The sequence below is a fragment of the Gouania willdenowi genome, chromosome 6 (assembly GCF_900634775.1).
Source record: "Gouania willdenowi chromosome 6, fGouWil2.1, whole genome shotgun sequence".
Taxonomy (NCBI): Eukaryota; Metazoa; Chordata; class Actinopteri; order Blenniiformes; family Gobiesocidae; genus Gouania; species Gouania willdenowi.
This window is the reverse complement of record NC_041049.1, coordinates 70,261,461-70,281,062: the sequence shown is the minus strand read 5'-3', so window position 1 is coordinate 70,281,062 and position 19,602 is coordinate 70,261,461. Positions and strand designations below refer to the sequence as shown.

The 19,602-nt window shown below is 35.5% G+C and overlaps 1 protein-coding gene across 8 annotated transcripts in view; it reads left to right on the top strand.

Annotated features, from left to right (window-relative positions):
* The window catches only part of LOC114464702 (unconventional myosin-IXa-like), a 175,644-nt gene that overhangs the window by 73,906 nt on the left and 82,136 nt on the right, over positions 1-19,602 (top strand). For 6 of the 8 annotated variants that reach the window (XM_028449179.1, XM_028449173.1, XM_028449178.1 and 3 more), the window contains exons 3-6: positions 7,056-7,150; positions 7,817-7,879; positions 14,518-14,617; positions 17,471-17,524. In XM_028449179.1, coding sequence (XP_028304980.1) covers positions 7,056-7,150; positions 7,817-7,879; positions 14,518-14,617; positions 17,471-17,524 — 312 coding nt within the window. The remainder of the gene's footprint in view (positions 1-7,055; positions 7,151-7,816; positions 7,880-14,517; positions 14,618-17,470; positions 17,525-19,602) is intronic. The other 2 variants (XM_028449176.1, XM_028449175.1) reach the window with 1 other exon arrangement.

Genomic DNA, 19,602 nt, shown 5'->3' with positions numbered 1-19,602 from the left:
GCATCATCTAGATCTGTTCACCAAACAATGAGTAGATTGACTTTTTTAATTACAAGTTTCCATAAATAGTGTTTAAAGTTGCTCCGATATATGAGGTAAATGTAGACCAATGAAATAAAGTCTTTAATTTGTCAGTAGATCACTTTATAATGATGATGATTCATTTGTATTTACATAGAAAATGAGCTAGAGCTGAGTTTTATATCAGTATTAGAGCTTTTGTATCTTCTTAAAGTGGACTCTGGTTGGTACAAACCAACCTTATAAGGTTGAAATCATACAATCACATTACTTTAAAGGCAAACTTACTGCCTTACACATTTCATCCACTACTAAACAAAAAAAACCCTAAATTTTTCCGCGGTGATGTATGATCATCAGAGTACTCTGGAGAAGATTAAGTGGCGAGTTCACGCTGAAACAGGAAATGAGGTAATGGCCTATATAGAGGCCTGAAGGGAAAAGGGAACCATTGTGTGTGTGTGTGTGTGTGTGTGTGTGTGTGTGTGTGTGTGTGTGTGTGTGTGTGTGTGTGTGTGTGTGTGTGTGTGTGTGTGTGTGTGTGTGTGTGTGTGTGTGTGTGTGTGTGGTGTGTGTGTGTGTGTGTGTGTGTGTGTGTGTGTGTGTGTGTGTGTGTGTGTGTGTGTGTGTGTGTGTGTGTGTGTGTGTGTTTGGTGTGGCTAAATGTTGTCTAGAATCGGTGCATATTTTCAGCACACATCCAAATACCCAGTGGAATGTTTTTGTCAGTCTAGCCCCCAAACCAGCTCCCACCCTGTCAACACATGCCGGGTGGCCCCTCCTTTGCTGTGTGTGACCTGTCAGGATTATGTAACCGTAATCACCTCCTTTTCCCTGCCCTCCATCCTCTTTTCCTAGAAAGGAGATCTCATCTCATGTGTTTGAAATAAAGGAAGCAGAATTTGGAGTTGCACACTGGAAAGAAAAAAGCAGAATTTCCCAAACTTTAAAGAGTAACTGAACGTCTGGTTTTTGCTGACCTGGTACTAGGGGGAAAATTAAAGAAATGTGTTGATTATGGGCGGGGCTCCTGGAGCAGTCTAGACTATTAAAATCTATGCTATGCTATCTCGCTACTCAATACTCACTATAACTTTCTATTCACAATTCCTTTGATCAGGGCTGGACTGGGACAAAAATACATCCCACTACATTATCAGTGACACCATAGAAGCTATTATTTAGTCAGTGATTCTCAACATGTTGCTCTTTATGTCTTCATTTTAAATATTATTTGCCCAGAAAACCTTAAAAGGGGGAAAAAAATTTCCATTTTTACCTATTTCCATTTTTGCTTTTTTTTTTACTCTTTTTTTTCAGACAATAAATATCCCTTTTTCATATTTTTTGCCCATCTTTGCAAGTTCTTTTTGACACTTTCATAAAATTTTTGTCCTTTCGTTAAATTTTTTTGTCCACTTTTCATCCAAATAAGCTAACTTTTGCCCAATAAATACCACTGGTTTCCTTTTCCCCTACATTTTGCCTCTTTTTGTTCCACATTTTTGCCCTTTTTCACTACTGTTTGCCACATTTGCCCATAAACTTAGCCTTTGCCATTAAATACCATCTGGTTCCTCTTTATTTGCCCATTTTCTGGCTTTTCTTTACTGCTTTTGGCCCATTTTAGTCACTTTTCACTCTTTTCTTGCTACTTTTTTGCCACTTTTGGAACATTTTTGGACACTTGTTACCATGTCTGCCTCCACTCGCTCATCAAAAAAAAACAGTCTAATTCTCAGCCAATAGCAAAATTTGATTGTAATAGCTGGGTTCCAACCCATAGAGAGCAGTTACTCTTACATTTGACAACAAAATATGCATAATTTTAAACCTGTGACTAATTTGTCAAGAGTTGGACGATAGTATCAATCAACAACACTTAAAACCCAAATACATTTGTTTTCAGCTGAAAAAAGTGGTTTAGCTACTGTTTAAAGATGCAATTGTGCTCAAAGGAGCATAGAGCAGGATGTATAAATCAGACTCCATAGTGACACCACGGTGGTTACTGTAACTACAGTCATCAGACAAACTGCTGTATCAACTGTTTATCACCGGAGCACAGCTGATACTGTGGATAGAGGATGGGTACCCGACCCAACCCTGACGGGACCCGACGGCACCGGGCGGGTCTGGTTCAGACAGATATTTAGAAGTGGTGGTGGTGTTTGGTCACATGGTGTGTTTCACTTTCTCTTGTTACCTGTGCGCTGATCTGATGTTGACATTAACAGTGGTTTAATAAATTTGTTGTTTACCACTAAAACAAACATATATATTTATATCCACTATGATTTGCTTTGTATCAACTAAAAGACTTTTATATGTAACCTTTACTAGGAGGAATGAGAGGCACATTAGACAAATGCTTGTGGAGGTCGACATGTTCGACGTGTGATTTAGTGATTACTCAGAAATACAAAGGGAAATCTTGACAAAATGTCAAAATAATGTACAAACGCTGATTGGTTGATATTTCCATAATGACCACGCCTACATATTAAGTATTATTACATGTCTTTGAAGGTGAAAAGTTGGTATGAATTACTCCAAAGAGATTTCTTACACAAATTACTGACCAAGTTTTATTATTCAGTTTTCGACATATCTATTAAAGTGTGTTTATGTAATGGTTTCTTATCGCTTTGAGTCAAAGAAATGAGCTGACACGAGCTACTTTAGGTTGGTTTCTTTATGCACTGATGTAACCAACTGATCAATTCCATAGTTTTGGGTTTGGACAATTATTATGTAATAAGGTTATTTGGTGTAAGCAACATTAATTTTAGCCTCTATAAGAAAAAAAGGTGTAAAAACATAGGTAATATAATATGACAAATTTATGAAGAAACTCTTAGAATGCAAGGAAATATATGATTTGCTGACAAATTCCTCTTCGACATCTGTAACTTTTGAAATTGGCTTTGGGAAGAAGAAAAAAAACCCACAGTTTACACAGATTTGTTCAAATTATTTTATGTTTTTTTTTATTATTATGAGCCTTGCAATTATTTTGAGCACTTCTTTACCCAAACTAAACTAGCTAAGTGTAGCATGTCAAGGTTTGGTTTTTGCTGCATCTCTACCTCATATTTAAGGTTGGAGTGATTATTTTTGAAAGTGCAAAACATCTCTCATGTACTTGGGGGGGGGGGGGGGGGGGGGGAGGGGAGTTAGCTTTGATGTTTTAGCCAAACTTAGCCACTTTGAGGAAGTTGTTGACATAGAAATTAAACATTGTTGCTATCATATTCCTCTTCTAACACATGAATATCCTGTTCCACAAAAGTTTGATTTTGTCCAAACATAGCATGGGCACTTAATGAAGCGGTGAGAATAAAGTTAGCTAACATTGACAGTATGAAACCGTATAAGCAAACAGTAGCATTTACCCATACAGTTTGGACACACACACACACACACACACACACACACACACACATACACATACACTAATGGACAGCTTGGCACTGTGTCTTTGATTTGTGTGTATTTTACACTGTAGGAAGCCATATTTAACTCACACAAGTTGTTTATTTACAGTATGTGCTCAATATGGCTATCACAGACTATCTGGCTTGTCTGCTGTTCTGACTGGTTATTCCATTGTGTATTCAGTCATTTTGAATTTCAAACAAATTTCAAAACAACTTTTCATGTGTTGAAGGGTTTTTTCTTGTTATATTTCTAAAGAAGCATAACACTTTAAACTGTTGTAAACTAGTGTAAATTATTCATGACACCAAGTCTCACTTTTTGGCCACTCAACAGAAGAAACGTGCAGGAAACTCTCTTTTCATTGTCTGACTCCAAACGTGATTGAAATGAGGATAAAAATTATTTCAAAAACTCAGCAAACGCATGTGTATATGTCTGTAAATAGATATGGATACTGTAGACATCTTCCTATACGTCCACTGCTTAACTCCAGTACTGGATTAATGGCCTCTTGAGTGTTTTTATTTAGAGTTGCTGTAATTTGACAAAATTTAAATTACTATTCCCTAAATGGAAACGTAGAGCTCATGTAAAATTATAGGTAAAGTTTGTTGTAATCCCTGGCAGGATGGCCACCAGGGTGGACCGGCCATATGGCACACTGGGAATCGTCCCAATGGGCCGGTCCAGTCTGCTACGTGGGGGCCAATAATGGTCGAAAAGAGTGTAAAGTTTCTAAAAGGTCGAAAGCAGTAAAGAGTGGCCAGAAAATGTGCAAATAAAGAACCAGGTGGTGTGAAATAGAAAAAGTAGCCTAAATGGGCAAAATCTGGCAAACAATAGTGAAAAACAAGTGGTATTGGGCAAAAGTTTGCTTATTTGGATGAAAAGTGGCCAAAAAAGTTAAATTAAATTTAAAAAAAAGGATAAAAATTTGGATAAAAGTGTCAAAAAGCACTTGCAAAAATGGACAAAAAATAGGAAAAAAGGGTTAATTATTGGCAAAAGGTAGATAAAGTATGAAAAAGTGTAAATAAAGAATAGGTTAAAAGGGGATGAACAGTTTTCCCCTTTTGAGATTTCTGGTGGAATAATAAATAATAAATGTAAACATAAAGAGCCACATGTTGAGAATCACTGACTTAATAACGATTATATAGTGAGCTGGTCTGGATAGAAAATGCCAGGACTGAATTCAAGGTTGGGGTCAAATACATTGTTATAATTATGTTTTCAATTACAATTAAATTATGATTACAGTGACCAGCATTTTTTCCAATAACAGTTAAATTACAATTATTTTTAATTAATTAATTAATTTTAAATTTTATTCTCAGAAAGTCAATTACAGTTACGTTCTCAATTACTAAAGTTCAATTACAATGAATCACAATTACTGAGCCTGAAATTAAATAACTTAATAAAACTTAACTTACCTCCTTATGACACACTAAAAACTAATATCTATCATCTAATTTATTTCCAATCTATTGTTACTTTGTTAGGCTTCATAATCAATGAAAATATAGGTTTTAATATTTTTGGTGTCTGTATAGCATTCATATTTTATTATTATTATTGTTGTTATATTTAAAATAAGTTTGTAATATGCTGCTCAAATGAATAAATAAATGAAAATGAAAAATGTACACCACTAGATTTAAATTTTTTTAAATAGTAAAAGTGGTAATTTAATAATTTTTAACTACATATTTGTAGAACTGTACATAGAACTGTAACATGGATAATGGACAATTTTTATAGAATTTTCATGACAATTACAAAGTTAATTATCTAAACTCAATTACAATTTAATTACGATTACGATGTCAACAAATGTTTTTTAAAATTGCAATTACAATTATAATCACAACATAATTGTAATTAATTATCAATTACCAGTCTATGGACCCAGTGAGGTTGTGTGACAGATTGATAAAGCCCTGGGAAGAGTAGTGAATCAAGGGATGGATTAAGAAACAGGAAATTGGTGGAGAAAGAAGAATTTCCACCAGATTCCCCATCCCCCACCACGTTTGTCCTGATTGGCTCGCTGAATGTGTGTTAAGTCCACAGAATTTTTAAATGGACCACAGCGGACATCAAAGCTCGATTTCAAAGCAGCCTTTTTCTTTTATTAACCGTGTTATACCTTCATTAAAGTGCTCGCCTAGCAACCGCAATCAGTTATTTGACATCCATTCCTCTCTTCTCCTCTATTCCTTCCTTTTATCGTAGCATACCTCATCTCTTTTTTCTTATCACATGTTCGTGTCTGTTTTTAGACATCTGTCGTCGTCCTTTGCAAGAATTTGACAGTACAGCGTGTGGTGGCGTGACTCTCTGGGTGTTTTTTGGACACTTTGTGTGTATTTATGTTTTGCAGAGCCCTTCCTGTGACAGCATTTTAAATATGTTTATGTTTATGAGGGTGTTTCCTATAAGTACGAAGTTAAGTTATTGGAAAGAAAGAACTCATAAGGACACATGAAAGCGATCAGTGGATGTTTTGAAGTTTTCTGTATGAAAGAACTCGTAGGGACATATCAAAGCAACCACCTTTGAGGAAGACTGACAGTTGGCAGTGGAAACATGTCAGGAGATCAAATTTCCTGAAAAAACAGTTGTGTGAATAAATTAAACCGTAACATATTATTTAAAAAAAAAAAAAAAGACAAAATTAACTTGCTGGAGTTATATTTAAGTTTCCCACACGTTCTACAGCAGACATAGGCAACTGGTGGCCCAGGGGCCACTTGTGGCCCTTGGACTAATTTTGTGCGGCCCCCAATGCAAATATCCCAAAAAGCTATAATTCAAGGAGTTTATAAGGAATATAAAACCTAACATAATACACAAAATAACTCCCAAAACATACAAAATGAAAGCAAAATGCACAAAGTACACAAAAAATAAACAAAATGACGGGGCGGGTAGAGCGCCTGCCCCATGTACAGAGGCTATAGTTCCTCACCCGCAGCGGGTCCAGGTTCGATTCCCAGCCTGGGACCCTTTCCTGCGTGTCATTCCCTGCTCTCTCTGACCCCTTTCCTGTCAAGCAACTGTCATATAAAGGCCACTAGAGCCAAAAAAAAAATAAACAAAATGACAACAAAAACAGACACAACAACTACTTAAACAAACAAAATGACCGCAAAAAAAAAAAAAACACATTACATAGTAGCTCCAAATACACAAGCTGTCAACAAAATGACACATATTGACAAAAAACAACAAAAATACAGAAAGTGACCTAAAAAAAAAAAAACGCACAAATCGACAACATAAATACACAAAATGACTCTAAAAACAGACTACAAACTGACTAAACAACAAAGACAAACCCCCGCTGCATTAATGCTCAGATCAGTCATTATTCTAATGCTGACATAAATGTTGATCATGTGACCCTCAGGTCAGATACACTCACATTATTGTGGCCCACGCTGTGATAGTTGCTCATCCATGATCTAAAGGCTTCAATATTCATGTGGTTCAGTCAAGTCTATGACTACAACACGCTTTCAAATTATTTTCTCATCATCTCATATTGTGTTATAATATAATATCATCTTTTTTTCTTCTGTTTCCAGGCTTTTGGCAACGCTAAAACAGCTCACAACAACAACTCCAGTCGCTTTGGAAAGTTCATCCAGGTCAACTATCAAGAAAGTGGCACCGTCAGAGGGTGAGAAACACAAACACACACATTTTATATACTACACAGTATACCTAGACTGCTGTGCACGTGTTACATTCTAGTTGGGTTTCCATTACAGATCTTTGCAAAATAAAAGCGATATTTCTAAATGTGGACAAAGTATAATTGTGCTTTGAATGTTGTTTTGGGGAGGAGCCTCATGACTCCCGTAAAATCTCATCCCTCGAGACTTCTCTGCAGAAAGATGGATGCTCAGAACCTCCTTATAACACTCTGTTTTCATTTGTCATTTCACGTCTAATGTGGCAGTAATGATTTTTAGGTCTAATGCTAAGAAATGTCTGGGTCTCCTCTTCTGTTTACACGGAGAGATGTGGTCATGTGGCGTGTATTTGTGGGAAAAAGTGTTTCCATAGCACTTTTGCGACACATTTCAATATGGAAACGTCTGAAATTCCTTCTATATTTGAGTTTTTTTTGTTTTTTTAAATTCAGGAGTTTCCATCACCAGCTTTTATTGAATATTTAGATTTTGTGCATTTCCAAGATTAATAGACACTGCACACTGTAACAGAGACACATCTGTACAAAGAATATGCTGCTGTTAGACTCCTCCTCTATCCAGTAATGAGATGAAATCCACCCACACATTGTGATGAACCTTCTAACCATCAGTGTGTGTTTGTTTTTCAGTGCATATGTAGAAAAGTACCTACTGGAGAAATCACGCCTAGTTTACCAGGAGCATAATGAGAGGTAAGACATCCTATCACTGACTGATTGTATGACTTCTTCTTCTACGTCTTCTTTAGTTTTTAAGTTTTGTGGTTTTCGTCTAGCAAATCAGAGAAAGGGTGGTTTAGTTGGTGAATGGCATCTCAGACCTTTTACTGGCACTTATCAGAAACAGTTTTGTACCAACGATGTGTTATGGTTGTGATCAGTATGCAGGGATGTTAGATATTTGATTTCCTGTCTAATTATTCCTTTAAGTGACAACTGATGGAACCACAGAAGTAGATTTTCCACACTAGATCAGTTTATGTGATGTGTGTAATGTGAAATAAACCATTCAGTCCTTTGTTTGTGGTCTGTGTAAATCTTACAACATGCAGAGAAAAGTGCTCCGTTTCAAGTTTTCTCAGTTTGTGACATCACAAGTTGAATCGGGCTTTGCTTCGAACTCCAGCTGCTGAAGATAGAACAAGGAAGTGGCTGGATTTCATTTTTAATGGCAATGTTCCCTCTGTAGTTGGGAAGTACTCGTTAGTGTGTGCACACCACTTCACCCCCGACTGTTTCCATAAGCTCATAACTTGTTTCGGCACATCCTGCGGAAGAAAGAACGCTTTTATACAGGGTCAAAAACCTTCCCTGTTGCTTGATTCAAACCCCAGCACAGATATGTCATTTAGACTACAGGGAACTGTTTTAAAAGGTGAAAAATTGGTATAATATTTCCCCTTTAATTATTGTATTTAGCGATTGAAAATTGTAATTGTAGGAGTTCTTATTATTTTTCTTCCACAACTCCTTTGTCCTAGAACTCCTCCTAGGCTATTAATGCAGCACTAATGACATGTATGTTGTCTCATAAGGACAATGTCAAGGATGTGCTGTTGACCTTTTTTGGAGCCAAAATGTCAAGGTCAAGGTCGTGTTAAGTGTAAAAAAAAAAAAAAAAAAAATCCATATCTCTATGAATTTTTATTGTACAAGTTTGATGCTTACATTTATGAAAAGCTCATCTCAAGTGGCGTATTTTATTTCATTGGACCAAAGCTGTACGACCTACCGGTAAAAAGATTGGTAAAGGTCAAAGTTCATGAAGTCACAAAAAAAACAAAAAAAACTTTTTTCCTTATAACTTGGCCACAAATTGGGATCCAGTGTTCAGACTGGTACCATTGAACAACATTTATTTTCAATGTGTGACCTTGACCTTCACTGAAGGTCATATTTAAGGTCAAGGTCAGTCTTCTGTTTTTCCTGTATTATTACTTTCAATTTAATTTGTAAAAAGAACAAACTTGTCAACAAATCCAGATACGGGTTGTCATTTTTGCCATTTTTAAATACGTATTTGCCTATTTTTCTAAATTGATCTGTGAACCTTAATGGCTGAGGTTGTGAAAATGCGGATTAGCAAAGGGAGAGAGAAATGGATATAGCTCGAGTGACTTTAGAGTTATGTCACAACACAAATTACAGACATGAAGTACCAGTTAAAACAGGCCTCTGCTTTTTAAAGATCGCTAAGCTTCTGCTCTTGACATGATTCCACATAACGCAGCTTAGATCACGTGTCAAACTCAAGGCAAATCCAGCCCTTTAGAGCATCCAATTTGGCCCGCAGGAAAAAATAAAAATGACAGTAAAAACATGAATTGTAACTTTGGTAATTTGTAAATTACCAAATAATCCAGTTGTAGATATCTCAAATTCACAATCATTATAGGGATGACATTTTTTCTTTGTTTATATGACATGAGTGCAGTCATTTTATTGCAAATTGTGGAAATAACTCAATTATTCCACAAATTCTCAGAGACAATTCCACAAAATTCCTCTAAATTACACAAAAAATTGTAACAAACAATATTTTTTGGATTGAATTGTAACTAATATTGAAAACGAGGGCAGAATTTCCCCCACCTAAAATCTACAGCCCACTTGAGATCAAACTGGTCGGTATTTGACAGCCCAGGCTTAGATGAACAGTGAAACATGTTTCTTTATCTAAACGATGCGTCTCTGACGGTCAGTGAGAGTCTATTTTATAAGAAACTTCAGATGCATTAAAAAAAACTGAAACCTGGTCATCTAATCTCTTTAAGACCGACTGGTTCTGGGTTTCTTTTGCTCTCCAATGACAGTCCCTGGCAGCCATATTGATTGGGTAGAAACAAACTGAAGAACGGACCTCCCACACGTGTGTGTGTGCGTGTGTGTGTCCAGCCATGGAGGTGGGGGAGGAACCGAGCTGACGATAAACTGCAAACCGTCTTAAATCTTAAAGCTGGTTCCATGACAGGTTGCCTCTGCATGACCCTGGGCTTATAGAATATAGACATAATTTAGTGGAGGAACCACCTGAGATGCACAGTCTGACCTGGACCTTCAGGGGATGAAATGTGGGTCAGGAAAAGGAGGAGGTGACTTTTTTTTAAAAATGAGTTTAGAAATGAGCTGGTTTTTTTAACACTTAAACATCAGAATTCCCAAAGGTGGTGTGTGATGTTCCCGTGTAATGTCCAAATATCATGTGAATTGGAATTAGGAGATTAATAACAACTATACAAAATACCCTAATGATAGAAGTTCTGTTACTTAGTCATTGAGCTACAGTATGTAATGAGTCCATGGTATTTATTGCATAAAAGACCGTTTGTAAATTAGATTTAAAATTCAAAAGATGTCAATTGTTTTCACACAAATTTATGTTATATGTTGTATTACAGACACGCCCACTCATGCATATGAATGAAGGCCCCAAAACATCCTGTATTTAATTCTATGTGTCATGAAAACTATGTTGTTGGGGTTTTTAGAACAAATGGAGATGAAAAATATCATAATACTGGACCTTTAAACAAGACACAATGAAGTTATATTTTGAAACATTTTCTTAATTTTGTTCCATTCAAAAAAATCTTGCTTTATTTGATTTCTAATTGTGTTTCTCTACAGTTTTTGTCATGTTCTAGTTGTTTTTCTCAGTATGAATTTCTCTCTTGATTTAACAACCAAGTATAAAAACAATGTGTGGTTCAAAATAATTTAATGACTGATATTAAATTTTAAAAAAAAGAACTGGTGCAAAAAGGTTGTAAAACACCAGATTAAATGTGGCTCCTGTAAGATTTATGACTTTATTTAGCTTAATGAATACTGCACTGAGACGTTTAGAGGAAACCAAAAACCCCTTCCCCTCATTATTCAAATACCAGATTATTCAAGTCGAGACACAATCTGACTGTAGTTTAATATCCAGTGTTTATGATCCCTTCACTTTTAAATCTGAAAGTTCCTCATTCTTCCATTTTAAACCAACCAGTCTGTTTCCTCATTACTTTATTTTACCATCATTCCTTTTAATTTCAGTGGGAACAAAGAGACAATCAAGCTTTAAAGTCAGTCTTTATGTAACCATAGCAACATGTTGTCTTACTCTTTACTGTATTTTCAAGTATGCACTAAACCAACGGTTTTGGCTCAAGTCCCCCCTTATGTCCGACTACAACATTTTGCTCAGAATTCTGTGAATAAACAACTATAAATCGTAATGATGTAATAAATGAGTGATAACTAGAGATGTAACGATTCACTCAACTCCCGATACGATTAGATTCACGATACTGGGTTCACGATACAATTTTCTCACGATTTATTTTACAAAATGGGACTGTAGACAAATGATGACTGAAAAATATTACTTGATTTTTTTGGGGGGGGGGGAAAAAAACTAGAAAAAACTGTATTTTCCTTTTGTTTTTCATTGTCAAAAGAATCCCTTGATAAACTATTCAAAACAATGCAATTTAACTAAAAATAAATCTTGAATTAAATGAATAAAGGAATAATACAAATGAAGAAGAAGCCTGTTAATTTAAATTCTGGTTCTATAGTAAACAATGTAAAACTGCATAATAGTTCTTTTTCTTTTTAAAAGTGCAACTGAAAATGTATTTTGTGCCTTTACAATTGGACTTAAAAAAAACTAAAACAGTCATTGCCCTGTATTTACGTCAGATATTTGTTTGGACCAGCAGAGGGCGCTGGTTACTCAGTGATCGGTTGGCATGCAAATATTCTTGCAGTGAAGAAGAGATGCTATGCGCTAGCAGATGGAGCTAATATAAAAAGTGACTTTTACAGATATTCACGCAATATTACAGATATTCTTTCGACGCTAAAGGGGTAAAAAATTATTTACGATGCTGTTTAAAAAAAGTACTGCGATTCAATTTTCAGAGTATCAATATTAACTGTGATGCCTCTGAATCGATTTTTAAATGCCTTACGATTAATCGCGACCGTGGCACAGGTGGTAGTGGGTCGTCTTCTGATCGAGAGGTTGGGGGTTCGATCCCAGTACCTGACTATGTGTCGAAGTGTCCTTGGGCAAGACACTGAACCCTAAGTTGCTCCCAGTGGTCGACTAGCGCCTTGCATGTCAGTCCTGTCCCACTGGTGTGTGAATGTGAGAGTGAATGGGTGAATGAGCTGATATGTAAAGCGCTTTGAGACTGTTTCAGTGGTGATAAAGCTCTATATAAATCAAGTCCATTTACCATTTAATCGTTACATCCCCAGTGATAACACACATTTTAAAATATCTCATTTCGTAAATAAGTGGAAAGAAACAGTATTTAGTGCCTCATAAATAAATGTATTTCTTCAGTTTTTATTGTTCATTGTCATGTGACCAAGATTGACTTTTGTATTTTCAGTTCATGTTTTTATCAGGATCATTTCTAACATCATTTTGTGTGTTTTGTGTTTGTTTGTCTGTTATTGTTATTATTCAGTATATTTTTCACTTTTTTTGTGTGTTTTTGTTGGTGTTTTGAGAGTTGCTTGTAATATTTAGTATGATTTATCATTTTTAATTAAAAATAAAAATGATGAAACCTCATATTTTTAATGCTTTTGTTTAAGTTTCCTCTTTCTCACTTTTAAGCACCCCCTGTGGTTTCATCGCGTACCCTTAGAGGTACACATACTGTACCCCCACTGCAGGGCGTAGCGCCACATTTTGGGCCCTGGGTACAAACCATCTTGTGGGGCCCATTCTGTAAGTTTCTACCTGGAAACTATACTAGTATTCTTATATCAGCTTTTTTTTCTTCTTCACATTAACCCAGAACTTCCCAACCTTTTTTGGGACGTGACCCCATTTTTATATCACAAATGTCCAGCGACCCCAGAGACATTTTTTTCTAGAATTAGCTTTTGATCATGTTTATCAAAGTTTACAGAGTAGCCAGTATTACTGTACACAGTAACCTTAGATATTTTATACTGCATTTTAATTTAACTAGATTTATATTTGAGAAAGATAACGTACAAGATAGTTATTTCATATTTAATGTGTGTGTGATGTGCATTTGAACAATGATAATAATTCTCCTAAAAATGTAAAATTAGAATTTTAATCTATTTTTAACCTACATTTTTTTTTTTTTTTTTTTACCAATTACTAGACATTTAAACCCCATTTTAATTCCAGGCTGGCGCCACATGGGGTCCTGAAAAAAACTGCAATAACCTAAATACTCCATATCTATTACTTGTATTTTATAAATCTGTTCTACTATATTTTAGTGGTTTATTGAATATTATGTTCGTGACATACTTTTGCTACAATTTAGGGGTGGCTGGTAATTTAATTTTTTTTTTTTCTGAGGGGGGGGTACAACTAATATATATATATATATATATATATATATATACACAAAGCAAACAATTACAGTGTTTAAAAGTTAAGTGTGAAGCTACTGTATATTGAATAAAATGAACTAAGGAAGTGAAAGGCCAGATACAAAAGGCAAATATTTAAGATTTTTGGTCCGAAAACATCAGATATTATGAACTTCTTTATCTATTAAAAGAATTGAAATACAAAGAACAAATGAGATTACATTTTTGGGTGTTATGATAGATGATAAGTTATCATAGAAATTGCATTAAGATTACACAAAAGTTAAAATATCCTAAATTGTGGCTGTTTTTTTACAAGGAAAAACAGTCACAGATTGTTCCGTATCTGACTTAATGTATTGAAGTGTGGGCCAGTGCCTGTTATTTATACATAAATATTTTCACTTTTTCTTTTACAGAAACAAGCACTGAGAATTATTAGTGGAAGTGCAAATATGGAATATACAACCCCAATATTTATATAGCAAAATGTAATTAAAATTTCATAATTTGGTTGAATACAACATTTTAAAAACCATGTACAAAGCTCATTTAAAAATCTTACCTGCAAATCTGCAAAAAAAAATAAAAAAATAATAGTAATAATAATTAGAGAGAAAGTAGGCTAAATATAACTTGTGAGGAATAAAGATATTTTAAAAACAGGGACAAAAGAAAGGTGCATTTCAGTTCAGGGGGGTCAAACTACGGAACAGTTTAAATGATGACAGATCACTTCATCTGTTCAAAAAGAATATGAAATGTATTATGTTGAAGAAATATGAGGCAGAAGTGTAACTTTGTTTAATGTAATTAATTTTTTATGAAGGGGAACTTCTTTCTGCTCCTTTTTAATTCTTCTTTTTTTCAGTGTGGAGGAGAAAGAAATGTTTTAATGTCTTGAATGAAATGAAAAAATAAACAAACAGATATTGATGAGTCATGGTTTCAACTTTGTTATGTGTTTGCAGGAACTACCATGTCTTTTACTACCTGCTGGCAGGAACCAGTGAAGAAGAGAGAAAGACCTTCCATCTGCTCAAGCCTGAGGAGTATCACTACCTCAACCAGGTTTGCACCCATTAAACATGTTGATTATTACAAATAATGAGGTTTTTCATCATGTGGTAGTGCTGAAGTGTAAAAAAAAAAAACCAAGAAGTGTTAAAATTAATAAAAAGGTGAAAGTTTATTCTGTTAAGTATAGGTTTCATTTAGTCAGACAAGGTTTTTCAGGAATTGTTTTATCTCTATGTTTCGACTGTCAACTACTGAATATACAAAACCTCAACTTAACATACTATTAAAAAAGAAGACAAAATGAATCTCGCTGGAACTATTACATGAAAGTCAAATGAAACTTCAAAGTCAATCAGCAGAACTCCTCTGACAAATGTCAGGAGATAAAACATTTCTGAAAAACCTTGTCTGAATAAACAAAACCTCAACTTAAAATACTTTTCAAAAAGACAAAATTAGTCTCGCTGGAACATGAAAGTAAAGTGAAACTTCAAAGTCAATCAGCAGAACTCTTCTGACGAAGACTAGCAGTTGACAGTCAACAAATGTCAGGAGATAAAGAATGTCCTGAAAAACTTTGTCTGAATGAACAAAACCTCAACTTAACATCCTTTTCAAAAAGAAGACCAATCCTTCGTCTGTATGGAAATGTGAAACTGCCTGACCAATAAATAAATGGCAACTTTGAGGAAAATATATAAAAACCCAAAACACGTAACAGCACAATCTTGTTCTTTTATAGCAGGAACTATTTTCAGACGCTCACAGCTGTTGATAATTAGTGCAAACGTGCATTCGTCCATGCGTGAGTGTGGGAGAATGTTTGTTCACGCTCCAAGACCTGCACATATGTGTACTGTGCACCATTCTGCTGTGCATCTGTTTTTGTTTGTCGCCGATGTGTGAGGCTTTCATTCTTTACGGTGCGATCCATGAAAAAAATATCAACATTCTCTCATTTCATTCCTTTTCTAAGAAAAGCAGTGTCCCCCCCCCTTCCATAATCAACCCAACAAAAACAACAACAACAGCCCCTCCCCTCATCCTGCAGTAATGAGCCGGCTGCTCATTACTGCGCAGCTCTGTTTCCATAGCAACCATGAAAATCTGAGATGAAACCATGCCGAGCGCGCCTTGAGCACATGTTTTGGTTGTTGTTGTTGTAGCTCCACATTCCTTACATACAGAGAAGAGTGACTGATCGTATACTGTACGTGGTGAAGGTGGAGTGGTCTTCTGTTTCCACATTTAGTCACACTTTAACATAATATGGTGTTTTAATGGAGACAAAACCTTTCTTGGTGGAGAACATGCAAACGCTGCACAGAAAGAGGTTAAAAATCTATCCATCTAAACTATATAGGACATATAAAGAGTAGTTCTGTGCATAGAATCAAACAATAAATAAAGGACTAAACCATCAAAAAGTGCTTTGAGCTACTGTTAAACAATGATTAAAGGCAGGACACGTACAGTGTTTATCATATAAATCCATAGTTTAGGCCTCATTGATCAAATTAAAAAAAAATCCCAAAATGTTGTTTTAATCTTAACCTTAAAAACTCATTGCATTGCATTCTGGGATGTGGAGTTTAGGTTCATCAAACAGTTTTTACTGCATTCTGATATCACAGGGAGTACAATAAATCACAGTAAAGATGAAGTAAAAACACTTCTATGCATCTGTTTACGGGACTTTACATCCCACAATGCAATGCAAAACTTTTCCAATAATGGCAATAAACGGTGTGTTTACAGTGAAAATCTAGTATATGATGTTTGATTCATTGAACCATGAGTAGGATATAGAAATATAAATACAAATCAATACCACACCTCAAGGACAGATAATCATTCAGCGTTCATTTATATTGATTATATAGATCATTTACTATCCTAAACATGTGTCTTTAACTATTTCATGTTTCAAAAGTTATTGATTTCCTTTTTGTCTCTCATTGATTAATTGTAGGAACCCAAGTGTGACATTGTGCACAAATCTGAAAAGCAAAGAATGGCATACAAAAAGTATTGTACTTTATAGCAGAGGTTCTCAACCTTGGGGTCTGGACCCGCTGTGGAGTCACGAGACACTGGGAAGGGGGTCGCCAGATGCCGTCAAGAAACTAAGAATGTTGTTTTTTTACAATTTAAGCCCAATTTTGCATATTTTTTTCATTATTTTTCTGCAACTAAACCCAACTTTCCATATTTTAACCTATTTTCATCACTTTTTCTTGCAATATTTTTGCTCCTTTTAATTCATTTTTACTAAATTACTCCCATTTCTGACACTTCATCACATTTTAATGCATTTTATGTTTATATCAATTTATTTATCAGTTTTCATGACATTTTCAGCACTTTTTTTTTCACCTAATGTCACATATATTGACCCATTATTGTCACTTTTAACCTCTTTTCATCATATTTCATGCTTATTTTTGCCAATTTAACCACATTCACCATTTGTCAAGCCCATTATTTACCAGTTTAAACTAATTGTTCCATTGCTGACACTTTTTTACCTTTTTTTTCACTTTTTACCCATTGAATTTCTGATTAAAGCAATGATTTATGTACATCTTTAAGATGGCTATATACTATGGGCTATAAAGGTTGAGAACCACTGCTTTATAGAACATTAAAGATCATATTTGACTAAATATTGTCTGCTTTAATGTTTCAATGTTTTGTTTTTCTATCATTCTGATTATTTGACATCGTCTCTGATCAAGCTTGGTAAAGGATTGGGTGATTGTGACCATGAGGGTGTTTGTGCACGTCTACCTGTGCATATGTAATGTTAGTAAATCCTCGAGCGTCAACAAGCATGTGTCATTTGCTTCCTTTCCTAAAGGCTGCGTGTAATCGAGGCTCTAACGCACTCTGCCTTGCTTCCAGATGACAAAGAAATCGCACAAACTCCACTGGGACGGTTACTATGAGAGTGAGCTGGTCAGTATCCGAGGGTGACACGCCCGTTTGTGTGCGTCTGTGTTCCTGGGTGTGTCGTTTTAGGAGCCAGTGTTGGTTGTGTTCGTTCTTGGCTTTTGTGCATCCGCCTGCTTTTGTAAGATTGGTGTGAACTGTTGACCTGAGCTGACGTCTGTTTGTCAGACTTTCTGAGGAAACGGGTTTAAAGGGACACGAACCTGAATCAAACATCTTCAGCTTCTGATATATGGTATAAGGCAGGGGTTCTCAACCTTGGGGTCGCGGGGCACTGGGAAGAGGTCGCCTTCAAGAAACTTTAAGAATATTTGAGCCCATTTTTGACTTTTTTTTTTTAAATACCTTTTTTCTGCAACTACACCAAAGTTTCCATATTTTAACCTATTTTCTTCACTTTTTCTTGCCATATTTTTGCTCCTAATAATGCATTTTTGTTACATTACTTCCATTTCTGAGGCATTTTCTGCACATTTTTTCCACTTTCCAGACATGTTCAGCACTTATAAACACTTTTCACCACTGTTCCACCTAATGTCACATATGTTGACCCATTAGTGTCACTTTTAACCTCTTTTCACCATATTTTATGCTTTTTTTTTGCCAATTTAACCACATTCACTCACTTTTAACCAGTTTCTGTTGTTTTTAAAATCACACTTAACCACCTTTCCTCCTATTTTTGGTCACTTTGAACCCACTTTATTAGTGATTAAAACCAGGATTTCCATCTTTAAGATGACTATAATAATATTAATAAACGTTCCTGGATAACAGTGGATATTATTCAGATGAATAAATAAATGTGGTTATCACAGATTCATAGAACAATGGACCATCATTTTACTGACTTTATGGATGGACCCCAAACATCTCTCCCCTTTATTCCCCCTTATAGATGGTCCTGTCTCCACATGACTGTTCTTCAATGTTCATGTCTGTGTTCAACCACCTTCAGCTACAGTGGGGGTCCCCGCTCTCTGGGACCTTTATTTTGGGGGTCACGAGCTGAAAAGGTTGAGAACCACTGGAATAAGGCACATTGAAAAACCTCTAAATATTTATAGTTTTCCAACAGTTCGTTATCGGTGGTCCCTTTAAACCAACTGTGGTTTGTGCTGGGAAATAAAAGTTTGCATCTGAAAACAAACATCTCTAAAAGGAAGGTTCAGGATGTACCCCTAAAGCCAAAGTCATGATTCACTTTATTCCAATGACGTGTCCAGACGCTGTTATTAAGTCAGTGATTCTCAACATGTGGCTCTTTATGTCTTAATTTAAATTATTATTCCCCATAAAACCTTTAAAGGGGGAAATGTTTTAACCCCTTTTTAACTATTTTCTTTGTCCCATTTTTGCCCCTTTTCAAAAAGTTCTGACACTTTTTTCCAACTTTAGCTCCTTTTGCCAATAAATCCCCCTTTTTCTTGTCCATTTTTTCACACTTTTAGCCAATTTTTGTCCTTTCTTTTATTTTGTTTGGCCACTTTTCATCCAAATAAGCAAACTTTTGCCCAATAAATACAAATTGTTTCCACTTTTTCACTATTGTTTGCCACATTTTACCCATTTAAGCTATCCTTTGCCATTACATTCCACCTGGTTCCTCTTTATTTGCCCGTTTTTGGCCACTCTTGACTGCTTTTGGCCCATTTTAGTCACTTCACACTCTTTTCTTACCACATTTTTTGGCACTTTTGGACCATTTTTGGCCACCTGTTACCATGTCTGCCTCCACTCGCTTGTCAAAAACAATGTAGCGGACCAGACCGGCCCATTTTGGATGGATGGCCAACCGGGACGGTGCCCAGTGGGCCAGATGACCTAAAGCTAGAGGAAATGTATGTTTAGTGTCAGTTACCGATTTTGTAATTGGTCCTTTTGTCATTTATGGGTGATCTGTTAATAATTGTTAATAATTGGAATTGTTAGCGATTGTATGTGTAAAAGTGTCGTTTTTTGCCTCTCAAACTGTTGATTCAACCAATCAGAATTCAGCTTTTTCTGACTTGAGTTTACAAGTATATTGCTTTGGTAATTTTAAAATTAGTTTAAACAAATTTTAGAAATATGTTTGTAGTCAT